Source organism: Oryx dammah, unplaced genomic scaffold, assembly GCF_014754425.2.
Source record: "Oryx dammah isolate SB20612 unplaced genomic scaffold, SCBI_Odam_1.1 HiC_scaffold_27, whole genome shotgun sequence".
Lineage (NCBI taxonomy): Eukaryota > Metazoa > Chordata > Mammalia > Artiodactyla > Bovidae > Oryx > Oryx dammah.
Genome location: NW_024070211.1, coordinates 79,525,512 through 79,547,585, shown reverse-complemented (window position 1 = coordinate 79,547,585; position 22,074 = coordinate 79,525,512). Strand labels below are relative to the sequence as shown.

The following is a 22,074-nucleotide window of genomic DNA, read 5'->3' as shown; positions in this document are numbered from 1 at the left end:
TCCTAGGGATGATGCTTTGTGATGTTAGAAAATAGATTTGTTGTTATTGTTGTTTAGTCACTAAGTCAGGTCCAACTCTCTTGCAACCTCATGGACAGTTGCCTACCAGGATTCTCTGTCCATGGAATTTCTCAGGCAAGAACACTGGAGTGGGTTACTATTTCCTTCACCAGGGGACCTTCCTGACCCAGAGATTGAACTTACATCTCCTGCATTGGCAGGCAGATTCCTTACCACTGACCCACCAGGGAAGCCCTAAGTAGGTTAGTGTTTGTTTGATTTTGTAATGTAGAAGGCAAAGGTGTGGATAAACCCATTTGTGCTGAGAGTTTGTCATTTCTATAGGCCAAGACTGAAGATCAATCCAGAAGACAGCTTAGAAAAATGTGGCTAGGCAAGAATCTTTGTCAGAGGTCATCATGTAGACGCTTATAGTTGGAGTCATGGTCATCTTATTTTCACGAAGAGTCTTGGGGAACACTCACAATGGGGAATAAGAGGATGGAATAGTAATTCATATATATAGAGAGACAAGGGTGTATACAATCATGAAAGTCAAGCAAGGAGAGAATTATGGGAAGAAATATAAAAAGAATGAGACACTGTGAAGCATGGATTTTTTATCACCAGGGCATCCCCAACAAGTGTCGAGAAAAGCAAAAGGCCAAGCTAAAGTTAGACTGGATGAACTTGGCCCATGATTCTGTCCCTTCCTCCATCAGTTGCTCATTTCTTAAAAAGAAGTACAGTGTTAGAGGAATTATGATGAGGTTTTCAGAAAGGCATAAATGTTGAGGCCAGTAATAGAGATATCATTAAAGAGATTGACTGCTTTGTCTAGTTTTAGGTAAAGCCAGCTGTCACAGTCTGTGTACCATAATTAGTTATATAATAAAAGACAGATTTTATGCTCAAACTTTGAGGTACATATAATTATTAACTTCAGTTTTAATGAACATGCTGACAAATAAGAAAGTAACAGATGAAAGAGGATGAGAAACAAATTGAAATACAGAGTTGGTGTTGATATGTGACTTGAGCAGAGAAAGTCCATAACAGTTAAGAAATGCTGAGGATAAAAAAAGTTCTGATAAATAATCTTAGGTTACTAAAAATGATAAAGATGGAGATGAAAGGGGGAAATAGAGTGTTTTAATACTTTGTTCAGAGATAAATGTAGAAATTAATGCTGGTGAGAAAGACATTTCAAAAATAGGTTGCATAGACTCAAATTATTATCTTTAGGGAGTAGGTGGTAAATTGAAGAAATTTTAACATGAATGCCTTTGTAACTGAAGTGAATGTGGTGATGTAAGCTTATTTGAAAAAGCACATGTATCTCTCTGAATTTTTATGCTTGAAAATCTATACCAGATAATTCATCAACTAATGAATAATAGCATGTTAGTGAAAAAAAGGATATTTTCTTCTAGTAGATTTTAGAGTCCCCCTTTTTGTGTATCTCCTTATTTATAGGACTGGATACATAATGAATACACAAGAAATAATTGTGTGATTGCTCAGTCATGTCCAACACTTTACGGCCCTTTGGACTACAGCCTGCCAGGCTCCTCTGTCCGTGGGATTTTTCAGGCAAGAATACTGAAGTGGGTTGCCATTTCCTACTTCAGGGTATCTTCCCCACCCAGTGGCTGAACCCACATCTCCTGTGTCTCTAGGGTATTTCCAGAAAAGTTAACATTTTTAAATTCTGCTTTAAATATTAGTCAAGTGTGTTTATGATTACACACTTTCCACTCCATTTAAATATTTTTAAAGATGATTTTAATTACTTAAACCACATTTCAATGGGGAATATCTTATTAGGTGAGCCTTTGTTTTTCTTACTGATTTTTTCAGTTGGCAGTTTTATTCTTACATTACAATATTGTAATATTGTGTGCACATATAATATATAGTATTTTATGCAATAAATGTATTATATGTGTAGAGCAAACATAAAATTCTGGATGTAGCACATGTGTTTTTAAAGATCAGAGAATAATCTTCATTTATTTCAACAAATTTCCTAATACCTTGTCATTTTAGTTTAATGTCAAAATACTTTGTTATTTCCTAGAGATCAAATGTTTTTCTCCTCTCTTAATTTCCTTTCTAATTCTAGTACTAATTTCCATCATTTTCCTTTGCAAAACCTGACCGTAAAGAATCACGCCTTTTTTTTTTTTTTTTTTAATGATTCTCGTCATTGGAAATAGTCTTGCTTTATTTCCTGCTTCATTAATTGCCCACTGGGGGGGAAAAATCACCTCTATTTATATCTCTACTTCCTTCCATATTTCTCTCTATCTTCTTACATTATGTTATCAAAATTTAATATTTTCTAGTATTTAAATTTTCATATCCCCACCACTTTTCCACCTAAAAGTGAAAGTCACTCAGTCATGTCCCACTCTTTGTGACCCCATGGACTGTACATGGAATTTTCCAAGTCAGAATACTGGAATGGGTAGCCTTTCGTCTTCTTCAGTGGATCTTCCCACCCAGGGATCAAACCAGGCTCTCCTGCATTGCAGGCAGATTCTTTACCAACCGAGTTATCAGGGAAGCCCTTTCTATCTATAAGGTTATCAAATATTTGCATTATCATCCTACCAGTAATAAAGACTCAAAGATACAGTAAGTGGTTTAAATAGCTGAACTTATGCTAAGGGATGAGGAATAAACAAACTAGAGCCACATTTCTCATATATATATATATATATGTAGATTATAGCCTCTTGGAGTTCAAAATCCATTCCTATAATAGTTAATATTTCTAGTATTATCCTGATGGGAAAATGGGATGATAATTTATCCCACAGAGAATCAACATTGTTAAGCATAATTGTCTGCAGCCTTGTGAAGAGCAATGCAATAATAATAATATTGCCAACATATATTATGTCCTTGTGCTAGACACTGTTTTAAACACTTTACCCATGTTAATTCATATGACTATCCCAAATGTCTTACTAATTTAATACTATTATTATTATCATATTACAGAAGAGGAACGAAAATACAGAAAAGATAAATAAATTGTCCATGGTAGAGTCATAGAGCCTATAAAGTGTTTGTACAGGAATTCAAAGCCATTACCTGAATCCAGGGTTTGTGCTCTTAATTATTACCCTCTATGCTTTTCCAATATTCTAGGCCTTATAAAATAAATTAAAAATTAAGTATATTAAAATTAAAGCATAAATATACAGACACTGCCTTCAGTGTATTAATGTGGTAGAAATTCATATTGGTTTATTCCACAAATAATTTTAGTTATGTGTTCTATGCTTGAAATTGTTCAGTGTGGGGAATACAACTGAGAACAAGCCAGTCATACTTACTGCCTTCATTCTAGCGGGGTGATAGGCAAAAAGAACACAAATAGCAAACAGTATTCCAGTAGATTATGAAAGAAAGAAAAGGCAAAGAAAAGACATCTATAAGCATGTAGATGGAATTTAATTCCATAGGAATAGGTCAAATAACAAAGAGTAGAAAAGAAAGACATGAAGACTGTAGATAATATCTACATTTAGAGGTTGGTTGGAGGGGTTGCTAGCAAAGGATACTAGAAAGGAGATGCCAGTGAGATATAAGAAAAGCAGGAGGGAATTTAACCCTCTCCACCCACAAAAAAAAAAAAAAACACAAAAACACCAAACAATGTTTGAAAAGATATCAAGAGGAAAGAGGCTAGTGAGAAGCTGCTAAGTATCTTGGTAAAATGAAGAGAATGTGCATAGGATTTAACAACAGAGAAATTGTGTGCTATATTGAAAAGAGTAATTTTAGTGTAACTCTTAAAATAGAAGCCAGATGATGCAATAAAGTGGAAGCCTTTGTAGGAGAGAGCAGAGAAAATAAAATGACCAACATTCTTGAGATGAGAAGGAGAGAGAGAAGACAGCATAATCCAGAGTACAAGCAGTGGATTTCCTCTCTGTAGGGGGATGGATTGGAGAAGGCAATGGCAGCCCACTCCAGGACTCTTGCCTGGAAAATCTCATGGATGGAGGAGCCTGGTAGACTGCAGTCCATGGGGTCGCTAAGAGTTGGACACGACTGAGCGACTTCACTTTCACTTTTCACTTTCCTGCATTGGAGAAGGAAATGGCAACCCACTCCAGTGTTCTTGCCTGGAGAATCCCAGGGACGGGGGAGCCTGGTGGGCTGCCGTCTATGGGGTCACAGAGTCGGACACGACTGAAGTGACTTAGCAGCAGCAGCAGCAGGGAGACAGATACTTCTCCCAGTGGGAAGAGACAAGATACAGTGGAGAGAGATTTGTAGCTTTGGTGGGAAGCTAAGGGATATGTTTCTATGAATGTTAATGTTAAAAACTGCTCTGGAAATATTGCAGATAATTTAATTGATTCCAAATGTCTTTTTTTTTCCATCCAACTTTATGTTGTTGTCAAAGAATAGACAGTATACTTAAAATATTAACAATGGAGTGACTCATAAGTAAAAAATATATATATATATAAAACAAGAGGATTATTATAACATTCATCCCTTAAAGTTGTTCATTTGATAATACAAATTAATTTACACTCATAGTTAATGTCATCATGCAATCTACAATTATAATGCTTAACATTTCTGAAAGATTAGTCTCTTAATTTGTTAATCTCATTACTTTTTCTTGGATTCCTAATAACAATATCTCTAAAATCTAAAGGTAAATTTAAATTATTCTATAAAGAATTTCATCCTCTAATTTAAATTGAAAAGATATTCCTTCAAAAAGACATGCTGCTTTGTATCTTGCTTAGTTGTTCTATAATCCTCCCTCCCCCCAAAATAAAAGACTACTTCAACTTTTCTGAAGGGGACAAGCTGTTATATATGAAATGCTTTTAAAAGGAAAATATAATAATATATTGTAAAGCATTAATTATTAATTAATTAGTAAATTATCCTCTGAAGAGTATTATTTATGAGATATTTTAAACCAATAACACCTGGAGAACACCTTAAACCAAGGAAATACATATCTAATAATGGACTTTGAAAAACTTGAAAGTATACCTGGGTCTTGGTTCAGGTAAGAACACCTTCCTAATTGCTCTGATATTATATGAAGAAATTATTGTCTATGCTAAATGTTTGTAAGTGAATTGTTTAGAAGCTGAGATTGTCTAACAGGGCATGAATTCAATGAGGGAAATGACTGACCTCATCCAGATACCTGAGAGTGAGCAGATACACCTCTTTCTCAAGAAAGTTCTGGTTTATGATTTTGGCCCAATGACTTACCTCATTTTCTCACAAAAGAAATGAGCATACGTTCCTGGTCATTTTGCAATTTGTTGTTGTTCACTCATTAATTTGAGTCTGACTCTTTACCATGCGATGAACTACAGCATGCCAGGCTTCCCTGCCCTTCACTATCTTCCAGAGTATATTCAAACTCATGTCCATCAAGTCGGTGATGCCATACAACTGTCTTATCCTCTGTCACCCCCTTCTCCTTCTACCCTCAATCTTTCTGAGAATCAGGGTCTTTTCCAATGAGCTGGCTCTTTGCATCAAGTGGCCAAAGTATTAGAGTTTTTTCAGCTTCAGCATCAGTCCTTCCAATGAATATTCAGGGTTGATTTCTTTTAGGATTGACTGGTTTGATCCCCTTGCTGTCCCAGGGACTCTCCAGAGTCTTCTCCAGTACCACAGTTCAAAAGCATCAATTCTTTGGTGCCCAGCCTTCTTTTTGGTCCAAATCTCAAATGTGTACATGCCTACTGGAGAAACCATGGATTTGACTATATGGACCTTTGTAGGAAAAGTGATGTCTCTGCTTTCTAATATGCTATCTGGGTTTGTCATAGCTTTTCTTCCGAGGAGCAAGTATCTTCCAATTTCATCACTGCAGTCACCATCCACAGTGATTATGGAGCTCAAGAAAATAAAATCTACCACTGTTTCCATTGTTTCCCCATCTATTTTCCATAAAGTGATGGGATTGGCTACTGTGATCTTAGTGTTTTAAATGCTGAGTTTTAAGTCAGCTTTTCACTCTTCTCTTTCACATTCATCAAGAGGCTCTCTAGTTCTTCTTTGTTTTCTGCCATTAGGGTAGTATCATCTGCTATGTGAGGTTGTTGCTATTTCTCCCAGTAATCTTGAGTCCATCTTGTGATTCATCCAGTCTGTAACTTTACAATTATATTTCTCAAACAAAGGCCATACAAATCAAATCTCCTAACTTTGCCATGGAGGATGAAGTATGGTATAACAGGATTTTAGAAACCATGAGGTTCATGCCCTTCCCTAGGAGCCCTTGGCATACCAATGGTAGCTTCATTTAGATTGGGTCCGTGCTTATCACCAATTACTCCTGAGGAATTTGTTACCAGATTTGTTGCCTGAACCCATGCCAGGTCCTAGCCCGGGCCAGACCCTTTGTTTCCGTTGGAGAGATCCTTTTTCTGTTCCGATTTGCATAGCAAATCACAGAACTAATGCTGAGACTAGAGCAGCACAGTTACTCAAAGGTCAGGATTCAATTTGGGCTGAGACACCATGTATATAGGGGAATCCAGGTAAAAGAGAGGGAACTAGAAAAAGAAGGAGGAATATTCATGACTCATATCTAAGAACAGGGGTATGGTTTGTATCAGTACATGCAACCGAGCAAGACTCCTTTTCAGTCCCTGTTTGATCTTTTCCTATTGTCATGGCAAATGTCATGATGCTGGTGGATGTCATTAGCATGCTAACGTATTACAGTGAGCATATAATGAGGCTCAAGGTATACTAGAAGTCTAATCTTCTGCCATTTAGGGGTTAACTGGTTATAATCAGTCCTTGTTTTTCTCTTCCCACTTCCCTCTGAAACTTAGGTAAGAGCAATTGGTTTCCATTTGAGGGAGGGGCAAGGGATATATTTCTGGAGCAACAGCCTTGGTGACAGAATGACACAACTATAATTACCCATATGTTCAATTTTTTAATCTCATATATTGATATTTCTTGGCTTACATTAGTGGTGACACAAGATAGAGGAATTTGTTGAGACCTGTCTGAATCAATACTATTTTCAGCTGAGTCTGGAATTCAGGTTGAAATTCAGACTTTGAATGTTTTTAATCAGAAAATAAATAAATAAATAAAGAGTAAGATTAAGGGAAAAAAATACACTTTTGCTTAAAAGCTTCAAGTTGTTTCAATTTGCTTTCCAATCCCTTTGGGCAAATTGTTTCTTTGTTCTGGGAACACCAAGTAAATAGGCCTATTCTGTTATGCTATGTAAAGCTAAGACTCTCCTTTAAATGTGGAAACACTTGAGATACTCTGGTTCCAAAGAATTAAACTTTGAGATGATAGTAAAATGTCTTTGTTAAAGGTAGATTAAAAAAAAAAAAAGTCTTCCAAAGAGTTTGCCATATTTTGGTGGGGGGAGGTATTTTATTAAGGAGGTAAAGAGAACAAAAGAGATGTGTGTATAGATTTATTCCTCTTTGAAATCCTTGGAATGTGTTGGATATCCCCTTGCTAGATGGGTGAGGACCTGAAGTTAACAGATACACATTCATGAAAGGTAGCTTTATTGCAATACTTTGGACAAAAGAAGAGTCAAATTCAGATTGTCAGGTGATGTAGTTTTACAGACATGTTTGTTGCAGGAAGGGGGACTCCTTCCAGGGCCCAAGAGTGGGCTCTTGTCTAACAGTTGGAAATGAATTACCCAAAGAGACACACTTGCTGACAAAGCAAAATACTTTACTAGGAAGTGGTGCCTGGGTAGAGAGCAGGCAGGTAAGGGGACCCAGGAGGACTGCTCTGCCATGTGGCTCACAGTCTTGGGTTTTATGGTAATGGGGTGAGCTTCCAGTTATCCCTGGCCAATCTTCTTGCTTGTGCCCATATTTAGTCTGACTCAGTCCTTCCTGGTAGTGTGTATATTTCTCAGCCAAGGTAGATTGCAGCATGAAGTTTTCTGGGAGGTTGAAAAGTGAACGTATTAGTCGCTCAACTGTGTCCAACTCTTGAAGACCCCATGGACTGTAGCCCATCAGGCTCCTCTGTCCATGGAATTCTCCAGGCAAGAATATTGGAGTGGGTAGTCATTCCCTTCTCCAGGTTATCTTCCCAACAAAGGGCTCAAACCTGGGTCTCTTGTATTGCAGGCAGATTCTTTACTACCTGAGCCACCAGATCTGGAAAGCTGGCAGAACATATGGACTGGCATCTCCTCCCCCCTTTTGACTCCTAATGAATTCTTCTGACTGGCAGCAGCTTGTTAGTTCAGAGTTCTTTATCAGGACCTCTTGATGTAAGATAACTCATTCAAGCAGTCATTATGTCTGGACAGGGCAGGTGGTTTTGGTCAGTGGTTCTCTGGACATGTTCATTCACTGGGACTCACATCATTAGCAGCTACGCAGATTGACATCTTCTTTCCATTATGTGTCTAGCTACTCTGTACATAATAGAACTATTGATTTTGGTTTGTTTATTTATTGCCTGTCATCTTACTGAACTCTTAATAATCCTCAGCAGATTCTGTTTTTCAGGTATTTAATTACAAAAAAAAAAAAAAAAACTTTCCAGGAGAACTATTTGTTTAAATTTTTAGACTATAATGTTGTTTAAATTTTTAGACTATAATGTTTAAATTTTTAGACTATAATGTAGATATTTAACTTGCTTAGTTTTTAGTAAATTTGGCTGGTAAAAAAAAATGAGCATTTTAACAGTTAAAGAATTTAAGGACAGAAAAATTTAGGTCATAGTCTACAGGTAAAAGCTATTGCTGCAATTAAGGTTGATCAGGGTTAACATGCCACATATTTGGCAGCCTGTACTGAGCCAATCTGAATGGATATTGGTTTGTTCAGGTCATGCATTGGCTGGTATCCTTTATTGGTACATGTCAGCCCTGGTGTATAATTTATTAATGGCCTTAAATAACCTGAGGAGATTTTTTAAAAACCTATATCTAAAATATATTTTAGATATTATATTGATTTAATAATTAATATAATTTAATGTATACAAATTAATATGAAATAAAAACTGAAAATGACTGTCTCCAAACTTAGAGGGGTTGCAAATCTAATTTATAATCAGCAGTGTGCATATAGCTCTATGGCAATCATTCATCAGTTCACTAGTTAGAAAAGGAAAAATAATCCATGTAGTTAAACATTTGTATCCATCAACTGGTTGACAGTGGGCTGTTTCTGTCTTTGGCTATTATGAACAAAGCTGCAGTGAATATTTGTGTGTATGTAGACACATGTTTTCATTTCTCTTGGATAGACCTAGCAGTGGAATTGCTAGGTTATGTGATAACTATATGTTTAAAATTTTGAAAACTGCCAAACTGTTTTCCAAAGCAGCTCTGCTGTATTGTGTTCTCACCTGTAATGCATGAGGGTTCCAACTTCTTCACTTCTTTGTTAAAACTTATTTTTTTATTATAATCATCATAGTGAATCTAAGTATAGTTTTTATTTATATTTCTCTGATGGCTAATAGTGTTGAGTATTTTTCTGTCCTTTTCAATCATTTGGATATCTTCATTGGAAAAATATCTATTCAAATTATTTACTCATTTTTTTTTGCCACTGAGTTGTTAACTTATCATTGAATTCTGAGAATTCTTCATAATTCTGGACATAAGTCCACTATCACATAAATAAGTTTCAAGTAATTTCTTCCGTTTTGGGGGTTCAGTTCAGGTGAGTCACTCAGTTGTATCCTACTCTTTGCAACCCCAGAAACTGCAGCACTCCAGGCCTCCCTGTCCATCACCAATTCCCAGAGCTTGCTCAAACTCATGTCCATCGAGTTGGTGATGCCAAACAACAATCTCATCCTCTCTTGTCCTCTTCTCCTGCCTTCAGTCTTTCCCAGCATCAGGGTCTTTTCCAGTAAGTCAGTTTTTTTGCATCATGTGGCCAAACTATTGCAGTTTCAGCTTCAACATCATTCCTTCCAATGAATATTCAGGACTGATTTCCTTTAGGATTGAACTTTGATCTCCTTGCAATCCAAGAGATTCTCTCAGGAGTCTTCTCCAACACCACAGTTTAAAAGTATCAATTCTTTGGCACTCAGCTTTCTTTACAGTACAACTCTCACATCGATGCATGACTACTGGAAAAATCATAGCTTTGACTAGACAACTTTTGTTGGCAAGATAATGTCTCTCCTTTTTAATATGCTGTCTAGGTTGGTCATAAATTTTCTTCCAAGAAGTAAGTGTCTTTTAATTTCATCGCTGCAGTCACCATCTGCAGTGATTTTGAGCCCAAGAAAATAGTCTGTCACTCTTTCCATTGTTTCTCCATCTATTTGCCATGAAGTGATGGGACCAAATGCCATGATCTTAGTTTTCTGAATGTTGAGCTTTAAGCCAACTTTTTCACTCTCTTCTTTCACTTTCATCAAGAGGCTCCTCTGTTCCTCTTCACTTTCTGCCATAAGAGTGGTGTCTTCTGCATATCTGAGGTTATTGAAATTTTTCCTGGCAATCTTCATTCCAGCTTGCGCTTCATCCAGCCTGGCATCTCTCATGATGTAGTCTACATATAATTAAATAAGCAGGGTGACAGTAGATAGCCTTGATGTACTAATTTCCCAATTTGGAACCAGTCTTTTGTTCCATGTCCCATTCTAACTGTTGCTTCTTAACCTGCATACAGATGTTTCAGGAGGTAGGTAAGGTGGTCTGGTATTCCCAGCTCTTTAAAAATTTTTCATTTTGTTGTGATCCACACAATAAAAGGCTTTGGCATAGGCAATAAAACAGAAGTAGATGTTTTGGGGGTTGGCTTACTTCTTGAAGGTGTCTTTGGAAGAACCCATGTTTTTAAATTTGATGAAGTCCAACTCATAAATATTTCTTTTGTCATTTGTGCATTTGGTATCATGTCTGAGAAGGCTTTGCCTAACCCACATTTATTCAGAGGTACTCTTCTATTTTAATCTAAGAATTCTGTAGTTTGCTTTCTCTATTTAGATGTAAGATAAAACATTTTGAATTGGTGTGAGGACATTACTTTTCTGCATGTGGATATATAATCATTGTAAACCATTTGTTGATAATATTTTTTTTTCCTCATTGAATTTATCTGGTATCTTTTTCAAAATCCATTAAGCAGAAATTAAGGTTTTATTTCTGGGCTATTGATTCTATTTCGTTGATTTAAATGCCTACACTGTCTTGATTATTGTAACTTTGTAGCAAATTTAAATTCAGAAATTTGACTCCTCTAATTTTGCTTTTCTTTTTCAAGATTCCTTTGGCTATTTTAGGCCCCTTGGATTTTCACATGCACATTAGGATCAGTTTGTTGATTTCTGGGAAAGAGCCACCTGGGATTTTAATAGGAATTAACACTGAGTCTGTAGATCTATTTGGACACTATTGCCGTCTTATCAATATTAATTCTTCCAATCATTAACATGAGTTGCTTTTCCATCTTTTTTATTTTAATTTCTTTCAATGATGTTTTGTAGTTTTTCATAAACAAGTTTTAAGATTATAAACTTTTGCTAAATTATTTCTAAGTTAATCTTCCTGTCATAATTTCTATTATTTTAAATGCTATCATAAATGAAATTGCCTTTTGAATTTTAGTTTTTGATTATTTTATTGCTACTATATAGAAAATGCAACTGATATTTTAGTTTGCACCCTGCAACCTGGTTGAATTTTTTTTTTATAATTCTAATAGTTTTTAATGAATTTCTCAAGGTTTTGTATATGTAAGAATATATCATCTGAAAATTGAGATGGCTTTACTTGTTTTCCAATCTAGATGATCTCCCTCTCTTTCTTTCTATGTTTTCTTTTTTTTTAAATTAAAATAATTTTCCTAATTACCCTGAGTGAATTTTCAATACAATACTGAATAGAGGGGCAAGAATAGACCATCTTGTCTTGCTCCTAGTATTAGAGAGAAAACTTTCATTTTATTCATGGCTAAGAAAGGTATAGCCTTGTTGTATTCTGTTTTGGTTTTTGGTTTGTTTTTTCAATAGAATGATTTTTTATCAGTTTGAGGAAATATACCTAGTCTGTTGAATATTTTAATGATGAAACTGTTTTGGATTTTTTCAAATAAACCTGTAACTCAGCCAAATCAAATAAATGGCTCATTATAATAAAGGAAATAATACATCTGAAGAGCTGTAGGTTGTCTCACTCCTGTCCCAAAAGACAAAGAAAGGTAGTTATAAGAGGATTTTTAGGAATGTATGGAGTTTATGCAAAATTTAACTAATGCTTTATTAGGCTTAAAGTAAAACACATGTGTACTCCGTTTAGAGTTCAATATCAGATCTGAATTGTGAACTGGACCCAGAATCCTGTTTCTCTGGAAACTACATAGTTAAGACAGATGTGAAATGTTGTGTATAGAAGCTCTTTATTTGAAGCTCTGTACCTAGGTTGGAAATCAAGCCTGCTTTTCTGTATCTGTAGATGCTCCAGTCAAGACTGAGAAGTTTCATACTACTAAAGTCATTTCCACCAACAAACTTTCTGTTATTCTTTGGCTTTAGAAAATAAGTCAGTGAAAAAGAGAATGTTATTCTTTTAACAAGGGAGGCCTTTACAGTACGGCCTTGGGATACATATCTTTCCTCTTAGTTTGCAACAGGATTTATCTGTGATCGTTATTCCAGCCAGATGACTAGCAATGTTTTGTCCACGTGGCTCCCTCTTGAGACATACATCTCTGCCTTTCGCATTTAGACTCTTATCCTGTCTTCACAATACAGTACAGGAGAGAGGAACACTCTTCTCTTCTTTAATGGTGATGAGATGGAGATGTGTTCTCTATGAAGTCCTTGACCAGCTGCCAAAATAGCACTATAATCGTTATTTTCTTAATTATGCCTATTCTATATCGTTGAGTCTCAACTCTGTATTTTACATCCTTAAAGTAACTCTGTATTGATTTACTCTGTTCAATATTTCAGGAATGGTTGATTGAATAGATAGACATTTTGCTTTAGGTTTCAAACTACATAACTATCTGCCAATGAGTGATGCAATGTACTTATTTTACCAATTCAACTGATTCACGAACTTTAGCTTCACACACACACACACACACATACAACACATACAGGTATCACATGAAACCCACATTGTATTCATTTAAGTTCAGTTCAGCCGTCAGTCATGTACAACATTTGAAACCCCATGCACTGCAGCATGCCAGGTTTCCCTGTCCATCACCAACTCCCGGACCTTACAAACTCATGTCCATTGAGTCAGTGATGCCATCCAACCATCTCATCCTCTGTCGTCCTCTTCTCCTCCTGCCTTCAATCTTTCCCAGCATCATGGTCTTTTCCAATGAGTCAGTTCTTTGCATCAGGTGACCAAAGGATTGGAGTTTCAGCTTCAGCATCAGTCCTCCCAATGAATATTCAGGACTGATTACTTTTAGGATGTAATGGTTGGATCTCCTTCCTGTCCAAGATACTCCCAAGAGTCTTCTCTAACACCACAGTTCAAAATCATCAATTCTTCTGTGCTCAGTTTTCTTTATAGTCCAACTATCACATCCATGCATGACTACTGGAAAAACCATAGCTTTGACTAGATGGACCTTTGTTGGCAAAGTAATGTCTCTGGTTTTTAATATTCTGTCTAGTTTGATCATAACTTTTGTCCCAAGGAGCAAGTGTCTTTTAATTTCATGGCTGCTGACACCATCTCCAGTAGTTTTGGAGCCCAAGAAAATAAAGTCTGTCACTCTTTCCATTGTTTCCCCATCTGTTTGCCATGAAGTGATGGGACCAGATGCCATGATCTTGATTTTCTGAATGTTGAGCTTTAAGCCAACTTTTTCACTCTCCTCTTTCACTTTCATCAAGAGGCTCTTTAGTTCTCCTTTACTTACTGCCATAAGGGTGGTGTCATCTGCATACCTGAGGTTATTGATATTTCTCCCAGCAATCTTGATTTCAGCTTGTGCTTCCTCCAGCCCGGCATTCCCCATGATGTACTCTGCATAGAAGTTAAATAAGCAGGGTGACAATATACAGCCTTGATGTACTCCTTTCGCTATTTGGAACCAATCTGTTGTTCCATGTCCAGTTCTAACTGTTGCTTCTTGACCTGCATACGATTTCTCAGGAGGCAGGTGAGGTGGTCTGGTATTCCCATCTTTTTAAGAATTTTCCACAATTTGTTATGATCCACACAGTCAAAGGCTTTGGCATAGTCAATAAAGCAGAAGGAGATGCTTTTCTTGAACTCTCTTGCTTTTTTGATGCTTCAACGGATGTTGGCAATTCGATCTCTGGTTCCTCTGCCTTTTCTAAATACAGCTTGAACATCTGGAAGTTCACAGTTCAAGTACTGTTGAAGCCTGGCTTGGAGAATTTTGAGCATTACTTTACTAGCGTGTGAGATGAGTGCAATTGTGCAGTAGTTTTAGCATTTTTTGGCTTTGCCTTACTTTGTGACTGGAATGAAACCTGATCTTTTCCAGTCTTGTGGCCCCTGAGTATTTCTACAAATTTACTGGCATGTTAAGTACAGCACTTTCACAGCATCATCTTTTAGGATTTGAAATAGCTCAACTGGAATTCCATCACCTCCACTAGCTTTGTTCATAGCGATGCTTTCCAAGGCCAACTTGACTTCACATTCCAGGATGTCTGGCTCTAGGTGAGCAATCACACAATTGTAATTATCTGGGTTGTGAAGATCTTTTTTTGTATAGTTCTTCTGTGTATTCTTGCCACCTCTTCTGAATATCTTCTGCTTCTGTTAGGTCCATACCATTTCTGTCTTTTACTGTGCCCATCTTTGCATGAAATTTTCCCTTCGTATATAATTTTCTTGAAGAGATCTGTAGTTTTTCCCATTCTATTGTTTTCCCCTATTTCTTTACATTGATAACAGAGGAAGGCTTTCTTATCTCTCCTTGCTATTCTTTGAAACTCTGTATTCAAATGTGTATATCTTTCCTTTTTATCCTTTGCCTTTTGCTTCTCTTCTTTTCACACCTATTTGTAAGGCCTCCTTAGAGAACCATTTTGCCTTTTTGCATTTCTGTTTTTGGGGATGGTCTTGACCACTGCCTTCGTACAATGTCACGAACCTCCTTCCATAGTTCTTTAGGCACTCTGTCTATCAGATCTAATCACTTGAATCTATTTGTCACTTCCACTGTATAATCAAAAAGGATTTGATTTAGGTCATACCTGACTGGTCTGGTGGTCTTTCCAATAGATGTTAACATCTTTTATGTTATCTCAAGTAAAATATTTTCATGATTTTAAATTTATTATTCTCATGGATAATATACATATATTTGTATAAAATATATGTACACACACATGCACACACACACGCACACCCACACACACACACACATATAGGGCTTTACCACTGAGTGGTAAAGAATTAGCTTGCAATGTAGAAGACTTGCAGGAGATGTGGGTTTGATCCCTGGGTTGAAAAGATCCCCTGAGGAAAGAAATGGTGAGCTACTTCAGTATCCTTAGCTAGAAATCCCCATGGACAGAGAAACTAAGCAGGCTACAGTCCATGGGGTTGCAAAGAGTCAGATATGACTGAGGAACAAACAACAACAATACATTTTCAGATGTTTTCCCTTATAAGTTATTATAAAATATTGAATATAGTTCCTTGGGCTATACAGTAGGTCTTTGCAGGTTTTCCAATTGATATATAGTGGTGTGTGGTTTATGTCTTTATTTGACTACTTACTAATGACAAATATAATTTTTGTAGGGAGTTAAATATTTTTCTAAGTAATATATTTTAAAATGTGGCACCAGATATGGTTAAGTGTACTGTCAGGTTTTCATATATTGCAAACAATAAAACAAAAGATATTGTACCTGGACAGTGAGATATATTACACACTCTGGTAACCCTGGAACTATAACACCCATAGAAAAGAACATCTGCTTCATCTCAATGGTAATGCCAAGTGGTTTCCTCCTAATTTGGCAAGAAAAAAGGGCCGTGAAGAAGATCCAAGTCAGTAGAAGGGAAAGATAGAGAATGAGGATGGATTAGTGACTCTGATTTACTTGGATTTTTTTTTTTCAAAGCTATGCCATTTCTCATTCTGTTTGCAGGTGATAGAGTGGAATGTTGCTTGTAATATTAATAGAGTTAGCATCATTTCTGAAGTGATATGAAAGTACTAAAAACACACTGTAATAGATGATTTATTAATTAATAATCAAAATACTGTTAAACATTATCAACCTCCCACCTATTCACCTCAAATAGGAATACATATCATTCATACAAGCAAAGTTTAAAAGATGTTATTATGACTGTGTTTTACAGTTTTTCTTCCATCATCTCTGACCTAGGGTTCCATCCTAATCATCCACATTAATTTCTTATAAGTGGTTTTGTTGACTGTGTGATAGGTTACTCATGGTAAATTACTGCTGATACAATTCACTCAGAGTCAGACAAGTTGAAACTAATGAATCATTTGTTTGGTTCCAGCTTGAGGTACACTGAGGATAAGTGATAGCTGCTATAAATCCATCTCTAAATAGTGCTGCTGACAGATACAGGCTTATGGAAGCACACACATCTGTGATAAAAATCTTGCTTCAATACTTTTAGCTCTGTGAACATAGGTTTCTGTTTTCTTCTTAGGGGAAAAATAACAATAAAACTGACATCACAGGGTAGATTTACACATAAAGGGATATATGCAAAACAATTACACAATTCCTAACTGGAAGACAGTGCCGCATAAGTGGCAGATATTAATTCTATTATTAGCGGATTTTCTGTTTCATGTAGGAAAAGAATCAAAGAACAAAATTTTAATGGCATGGTGAAATCTAGTTTGAAAGCTTTAATATTGTTTTTCTCTCCCTCTAAATCCTTTTGACCATCAAAGTAAATATTTACCCATCTCAAATCTAAAACCAGCTCTTTTCATCCATCTATTTTCAGAAAAGCTGAATAATTCTTTTCAGATTCTTTAAGAGAAAAGCTATACAAAGATTCTGCCTGTTATAGTGTTAATTTCTTAGCATGTCTACCAAAGTTAAATGTATATATATTCTCTCTTAAATATGCTAAGAATACTAACTCTGAGAAAAACAATAATGAAAAACTTAATAATTTGGTTCTACTTAAAGGCATTTTCAGAGAAGGCAATGGCAACCCACTCCAGTACTCTTGCCTGGAAAATCCCATGGGCGGAGGAGCCTGGTAGGCTGCAGTCCTTGGGGTCGAGAAGAGTCCGACACGACTGAGCAACTTCACTTTCACTTTTCACTTTCATGCATTGGAGAAGGAAATGGCAACCCACTCCAGTGTTCTTGCCTGGAGAATCGCAGGGACGGGGGAGCCTGGTGGGCTGCCATCTATGGGGTCACAGAGAGTCAGACAGGACTGAAGCTACTTAGCAGCAGCTGCAGCAGCAGCAAAGGTATATTCAAACACTTCTATGAAAAGTAAAACAACCACCCTACATTATCCTGTGATTAGGAAAACAATTTTTAAAAATAATGACTCTTGTTTCTCATATTGTCGCATTTAAGTATTAGACTATGTGTACTATCATGTATCTTTTTCTGCCTATATGAAAGGATGCTTTAGCTGGCAATTGATTTTATTTTCTTTGGTTTTTACATCACATTAGTTGAATATAAAAAAAAAGGATAAAAAAATATATTGCCTTAACTTACTAAAACATTCTCTACCACTGCTTGATAATCACAAGTATAGAGCTGGATTTTGTTTTCTTTGATACTTGATTGTAGTGTTTGATGTTGTTTTTCCTTGATGTCTCCAGATATAGTATCAAGAGAAAACTCATTATTATTGCATGTAAATAGTATCTCTGACATATGATTTTCAAAAGCATCATTAAATTGTTGCAAAAAATTGATTATTAAGATATGAAAATAAAAGCGAGCCACCAGTTTCCTAAATAAAAGACAATTACTTAATTAAGGGTTTTTTTTTTTTTTGGATGAGGCTATTCAATCTTTAACATCATGTTTTTGTATAAACTTCTCCATGAGCAGTTCATAACTTAGATTTACTGTGTGTAATCAGCTGTCATTGTAGGCATCATGATTATTATATTTTTATTTTGGAGCATTTGTGAAGAAATGACTGATGAGATAACACAGATGTAGTTTATATTTTGCTTCCCAGGTGGTGGGAGTGCTTAAGAACCTGCCTGCCATTGCAGGGGACATAAGAGAAGTAGATTCAATCCCCGGGTCAGGAAGATCCCCTGGAGGAGGGCACAGAAACCAGCTCCAATATTCTTGCCTGGAGAATCCTATAGACAGAGGAGCCTGCTGGGCTACAGTCCATGGGTTCGCAGAGAGACACAACTAAAGCCACTTAGCACACACACACACACAACACACACACACAAGCATAGTGTATATTATAAATGCTTTTTTCTGTTCAGAAGCCAAAATTTTTGCAGATAAAAGTGTAAATTTATTCTTTTCTTTTCTCCCATCAGATGTGGGTTCTGTTGAGGGCCTTGCCTATCACCGAGCCTGGGACACCCTGTACTGGACCAGCTCAACTACCTCATCCATCACCAGGCACACAGTGGACCAGACTCGGCCGGGAGCATTTGACAGGGAAGCAGTCATTGCCATGTCAGAAGATGACCATCCTCATGTGCTAGCCCTAGATGAATGCCAAAAGTAAGAAGTTTCTATTTCTTCAATATAAGTTAAAACCTTATAATTAGCTTTTAAAATAAATGTTCCCTCTGAAGTTTTCTTTTCACAATTCATAAAATTATTGTTTATGAGAGCATTGGAAATGTGAATGATTGAAACCTGGACTGGCATCATTTCCATGAGAGGTTCAGGAAAAGCAGAATTAAAGGATGAAAGGGAAAATAGAGACAATACTGTGATGGAATAAGTATATGAAAAAGACATTAATGCATCACTGATTGAAATGATAAATTTGAAAAAGAAAAAAGATGATTAAAAACGATTAACACCTAAAAGGTGTTTCTATAATTAAATTAAGTAACTTTAACAACTGGAGATCACTCCAGTTGAAATCAGAGGAAATAAAAATAGACCTTAGTGTGCAGCTTTATTTTCAACATTAGATACCTGACAATAGTCAAGTGGTCCATCATTGCACAATGATACATTGTGCAAGCATTTATAATACTTATGAAGAATTCATAGCAAGAAAAATTGCTCAGGCTATAATATAAAAGGTATAAAAAATAAAATAAGAAAAAAATCATGTTTTGGACAATGCTATTAAGAAAGAATTATATGAAAACTGAAGAACAAAGTTAGGTTAAGTAGAAGACAAATATTTCTATAGAGTTGTACTCTTTTACAATATGATAGGAATACTTGCTAACTACTAGAAAAATTTTTTATTCTTAAATGAAACAAGGGCACAGACATCAATCTGGTTTCACTGAGCAGAAATAGAAAACTTATTTCAGGTGTGTTGAATAAAAATGGAAGAATAAAAAACAATGACTGATAAACACGGGCCTTGATCACCTAAGAGATGAAAAGACTATATGAATTACTATCTTATAGAACTAGAGATGAGAATTGACTTACTTAGTTAAACATACTTAACTTGAAAATTAAAACTCTAAAGGTTGAGAGATGCAGGTGAAGACGAGGTTGCCTGCTTACATAGGTTTGGTTACTTAGCCGAGATGGATACAGGCCTTCAGATGTGTAGGCCTTCAGATGTGTGGTTCTGCTTATACCACTGCCATATCACTATACAGTTGGTTGCTGAGATAGCTACATTGATCCTAAGAGTCCACCAGAAGACTCTTCAGACAATAATAATTACCCGAAAGTTGATCAAAGGAATCTATAAGATAATTTTCAAACAAACATGAGGGAGATCGCTGACAACATTATATATAATTAACTTTAAGTGATAAATGCTTTGCCCTATAATTACTTCTAAAAGAGGCTAAAATTATACTTTCCTCCTGCGTTAAAATGAAAATTATAATTAAACACACCAAAATATTTTAATTGGAAAATTGTATGTAATTAATGTTTAAAGTATAAAAATATTTATCATTAAGCATGTTAATGACATCTGTGAATCACTTTTATATGTCTGTTGATTAACAGAAATCTCAAAATCAAATCAATTCCTAGATGAAGGACTACTTGAATTCAAAACTTGACTCAATAACTATAGTCCTCAAGATCTCTCATCTTTGAAATGAAAGGTGAAATTAAAGGAGTAATAATTCCTTAGAATATCTATAATTTTAAAGGTTACAATCTAGAAAATTATTGAAAATAAATTGTGTGTTTAATATCTCATATTATTTGCATAACTTTTAAACTAATTTTTTTTTAATTTTAGAAGTCACAGGATATAGTTAAAAGTATTCCATGATTTAAGAAAGTGGAATGTCATTTTTTTTTTTACAAATTTACTGATTCATAGCACAAACTATTTTCACATTTAAGACTCACACAACTGAGCAAATGAACAACAACAACAGCAACAATACTTAGAACACTTTAATGTTCCATAGAATAGATTAAAATGCTTTGAAGTATTTTATTAAAGAGCATAGATGTCCCAGTTTTCCTTAATTTGTGGCAGTTATTTTTTAGATTAGATAGAAAGAAGAAGTTCAGTTCAGTTCAGTTGCTCAGTTGTGTCCAACGATTTGCGACCCCCTGGACTGCAGCACGTCAGGCCTATCTGTCCATCACCAACTCCCAGAGTTTACTCAAACACATGCCCATTGAGTCGGTGATGCCATCCAACCATTTCATCCTCTCTCATCCCTTTCCCCTCCTGCCTTCAATCTTTCCCACCATCAGTCTTTTCCAATGAGTCAGTTCTTTGCATCAGATGACCAAAGTATTGGAGTTTCAGCTTCAGCACCAGTCCTTCCCATGAATATTCAGGACTGATTTCCTTTAGGATAGAATAGTTGGATGTCCTTGCAGTCCAAGGGACTCTCAAGAGTCTTCTCCAACAACATAGTTCAAAAGCATCAATTCTTAGGCACTCAGCTTTCTTTATTCCAACTCTCACAATCCATACATGACTACTGGAAAAACCATAGCCTTGACTAGATGGACCTTTGTTGGCAAAGTAATGTTTCTGCTTTTTAACATGCTATCTAGGTTGATCATAGCTTTTCTTCCAAGAAGTAATGGTCTTCTAATTTCATGGCTGCAGTCACCATCTGCAGTGATTTTAGAGCCCCCTAAAATAAAGTCTGTCACTGTTTCCACTTTTTCCCCACTGATTTGACATGAAGTGATGGGACAAGATGCCATGATCTTAGTTTTCTGAACTAAGGAATCGGTGAACTAAAATGAACTGGAATGGTGAATTTAACTCAGATGATCATTACATCTACTATTGTAGGTAAGAATCACTTAGAAGAAATGGAGTAGCCATCATAGTCAACAAAAACATCCGAAATGCAGTACTTGGATGCAATCTCAAAAATGACAGAATAATCTGTTTGTTTCCAAGGTAAACCATTTAATATCACAATAATCCAAGTCTATGACCCAAACACTAATGCTGAAGAAGCTGAAGTTGAACGGTTCTATGAAGACCTACAAGACCTTCTAGAACTAACAGCCGAAAAGATGTCCCTATTCATTATAGGGGACTGGAATGCAAAAGTAGAAAGTCAAGTATTACCTGGAGTAACAGGCAAATTTGGGCTTGGGGTAAAAAATGAAGCAGGGCAAAGGCTAATAGAGTTTTGCCAAGAAAATACACTGGTCATAGCAAACACCCTCTTCCAACAACACAAGACAAGACTCTACACATGACCATCACCAGGTAGTCAATATAATCAGATTGATTATATTTGTTGCAGCAGAGATGCAGAAGCTATATACAGTCAGCAAAAACAAGACCGGGAGCTGACTGTGGCTCAAATCATAATCAGTTTATTGCCAAATTCAGACTTAAATTGAAGAAAGTAGTGAAAAGCACTAGACCATTCAGGTATGACCTAAATCAAATCCCTTACCATTATACACTGGAAGTGACAAATAGATTCAAGGGATTAGATCTGATAGACAGAGTGCCTGAAGAACTGTAGATGGAGGTCC

The 22,074-nt window shown here is 36.0% G+C and overlaps 1 protein-coding gene across 1 annotated transcript in view; it reads left to right on the top strand.

Moving 5' to 3' along the window:
- Positions 1-22,074, top strand: part of LRP1B (LDL receptor related protein 1B) — a 762,233-nt gene that overhangs the window by 323,930 nt on the left and 416,229 nt on the right. The window contains exon 19 of the mRNA XM_040227930.1: positions 18,477-18,666. Within this exon, the coding sequence (XP_040083864.1) occupies positions 18,477-18,666 (190 nt within the window). The remainder of the gene's footprint in view (positions 1-18,476; positions 18,667-22,074) is intronic.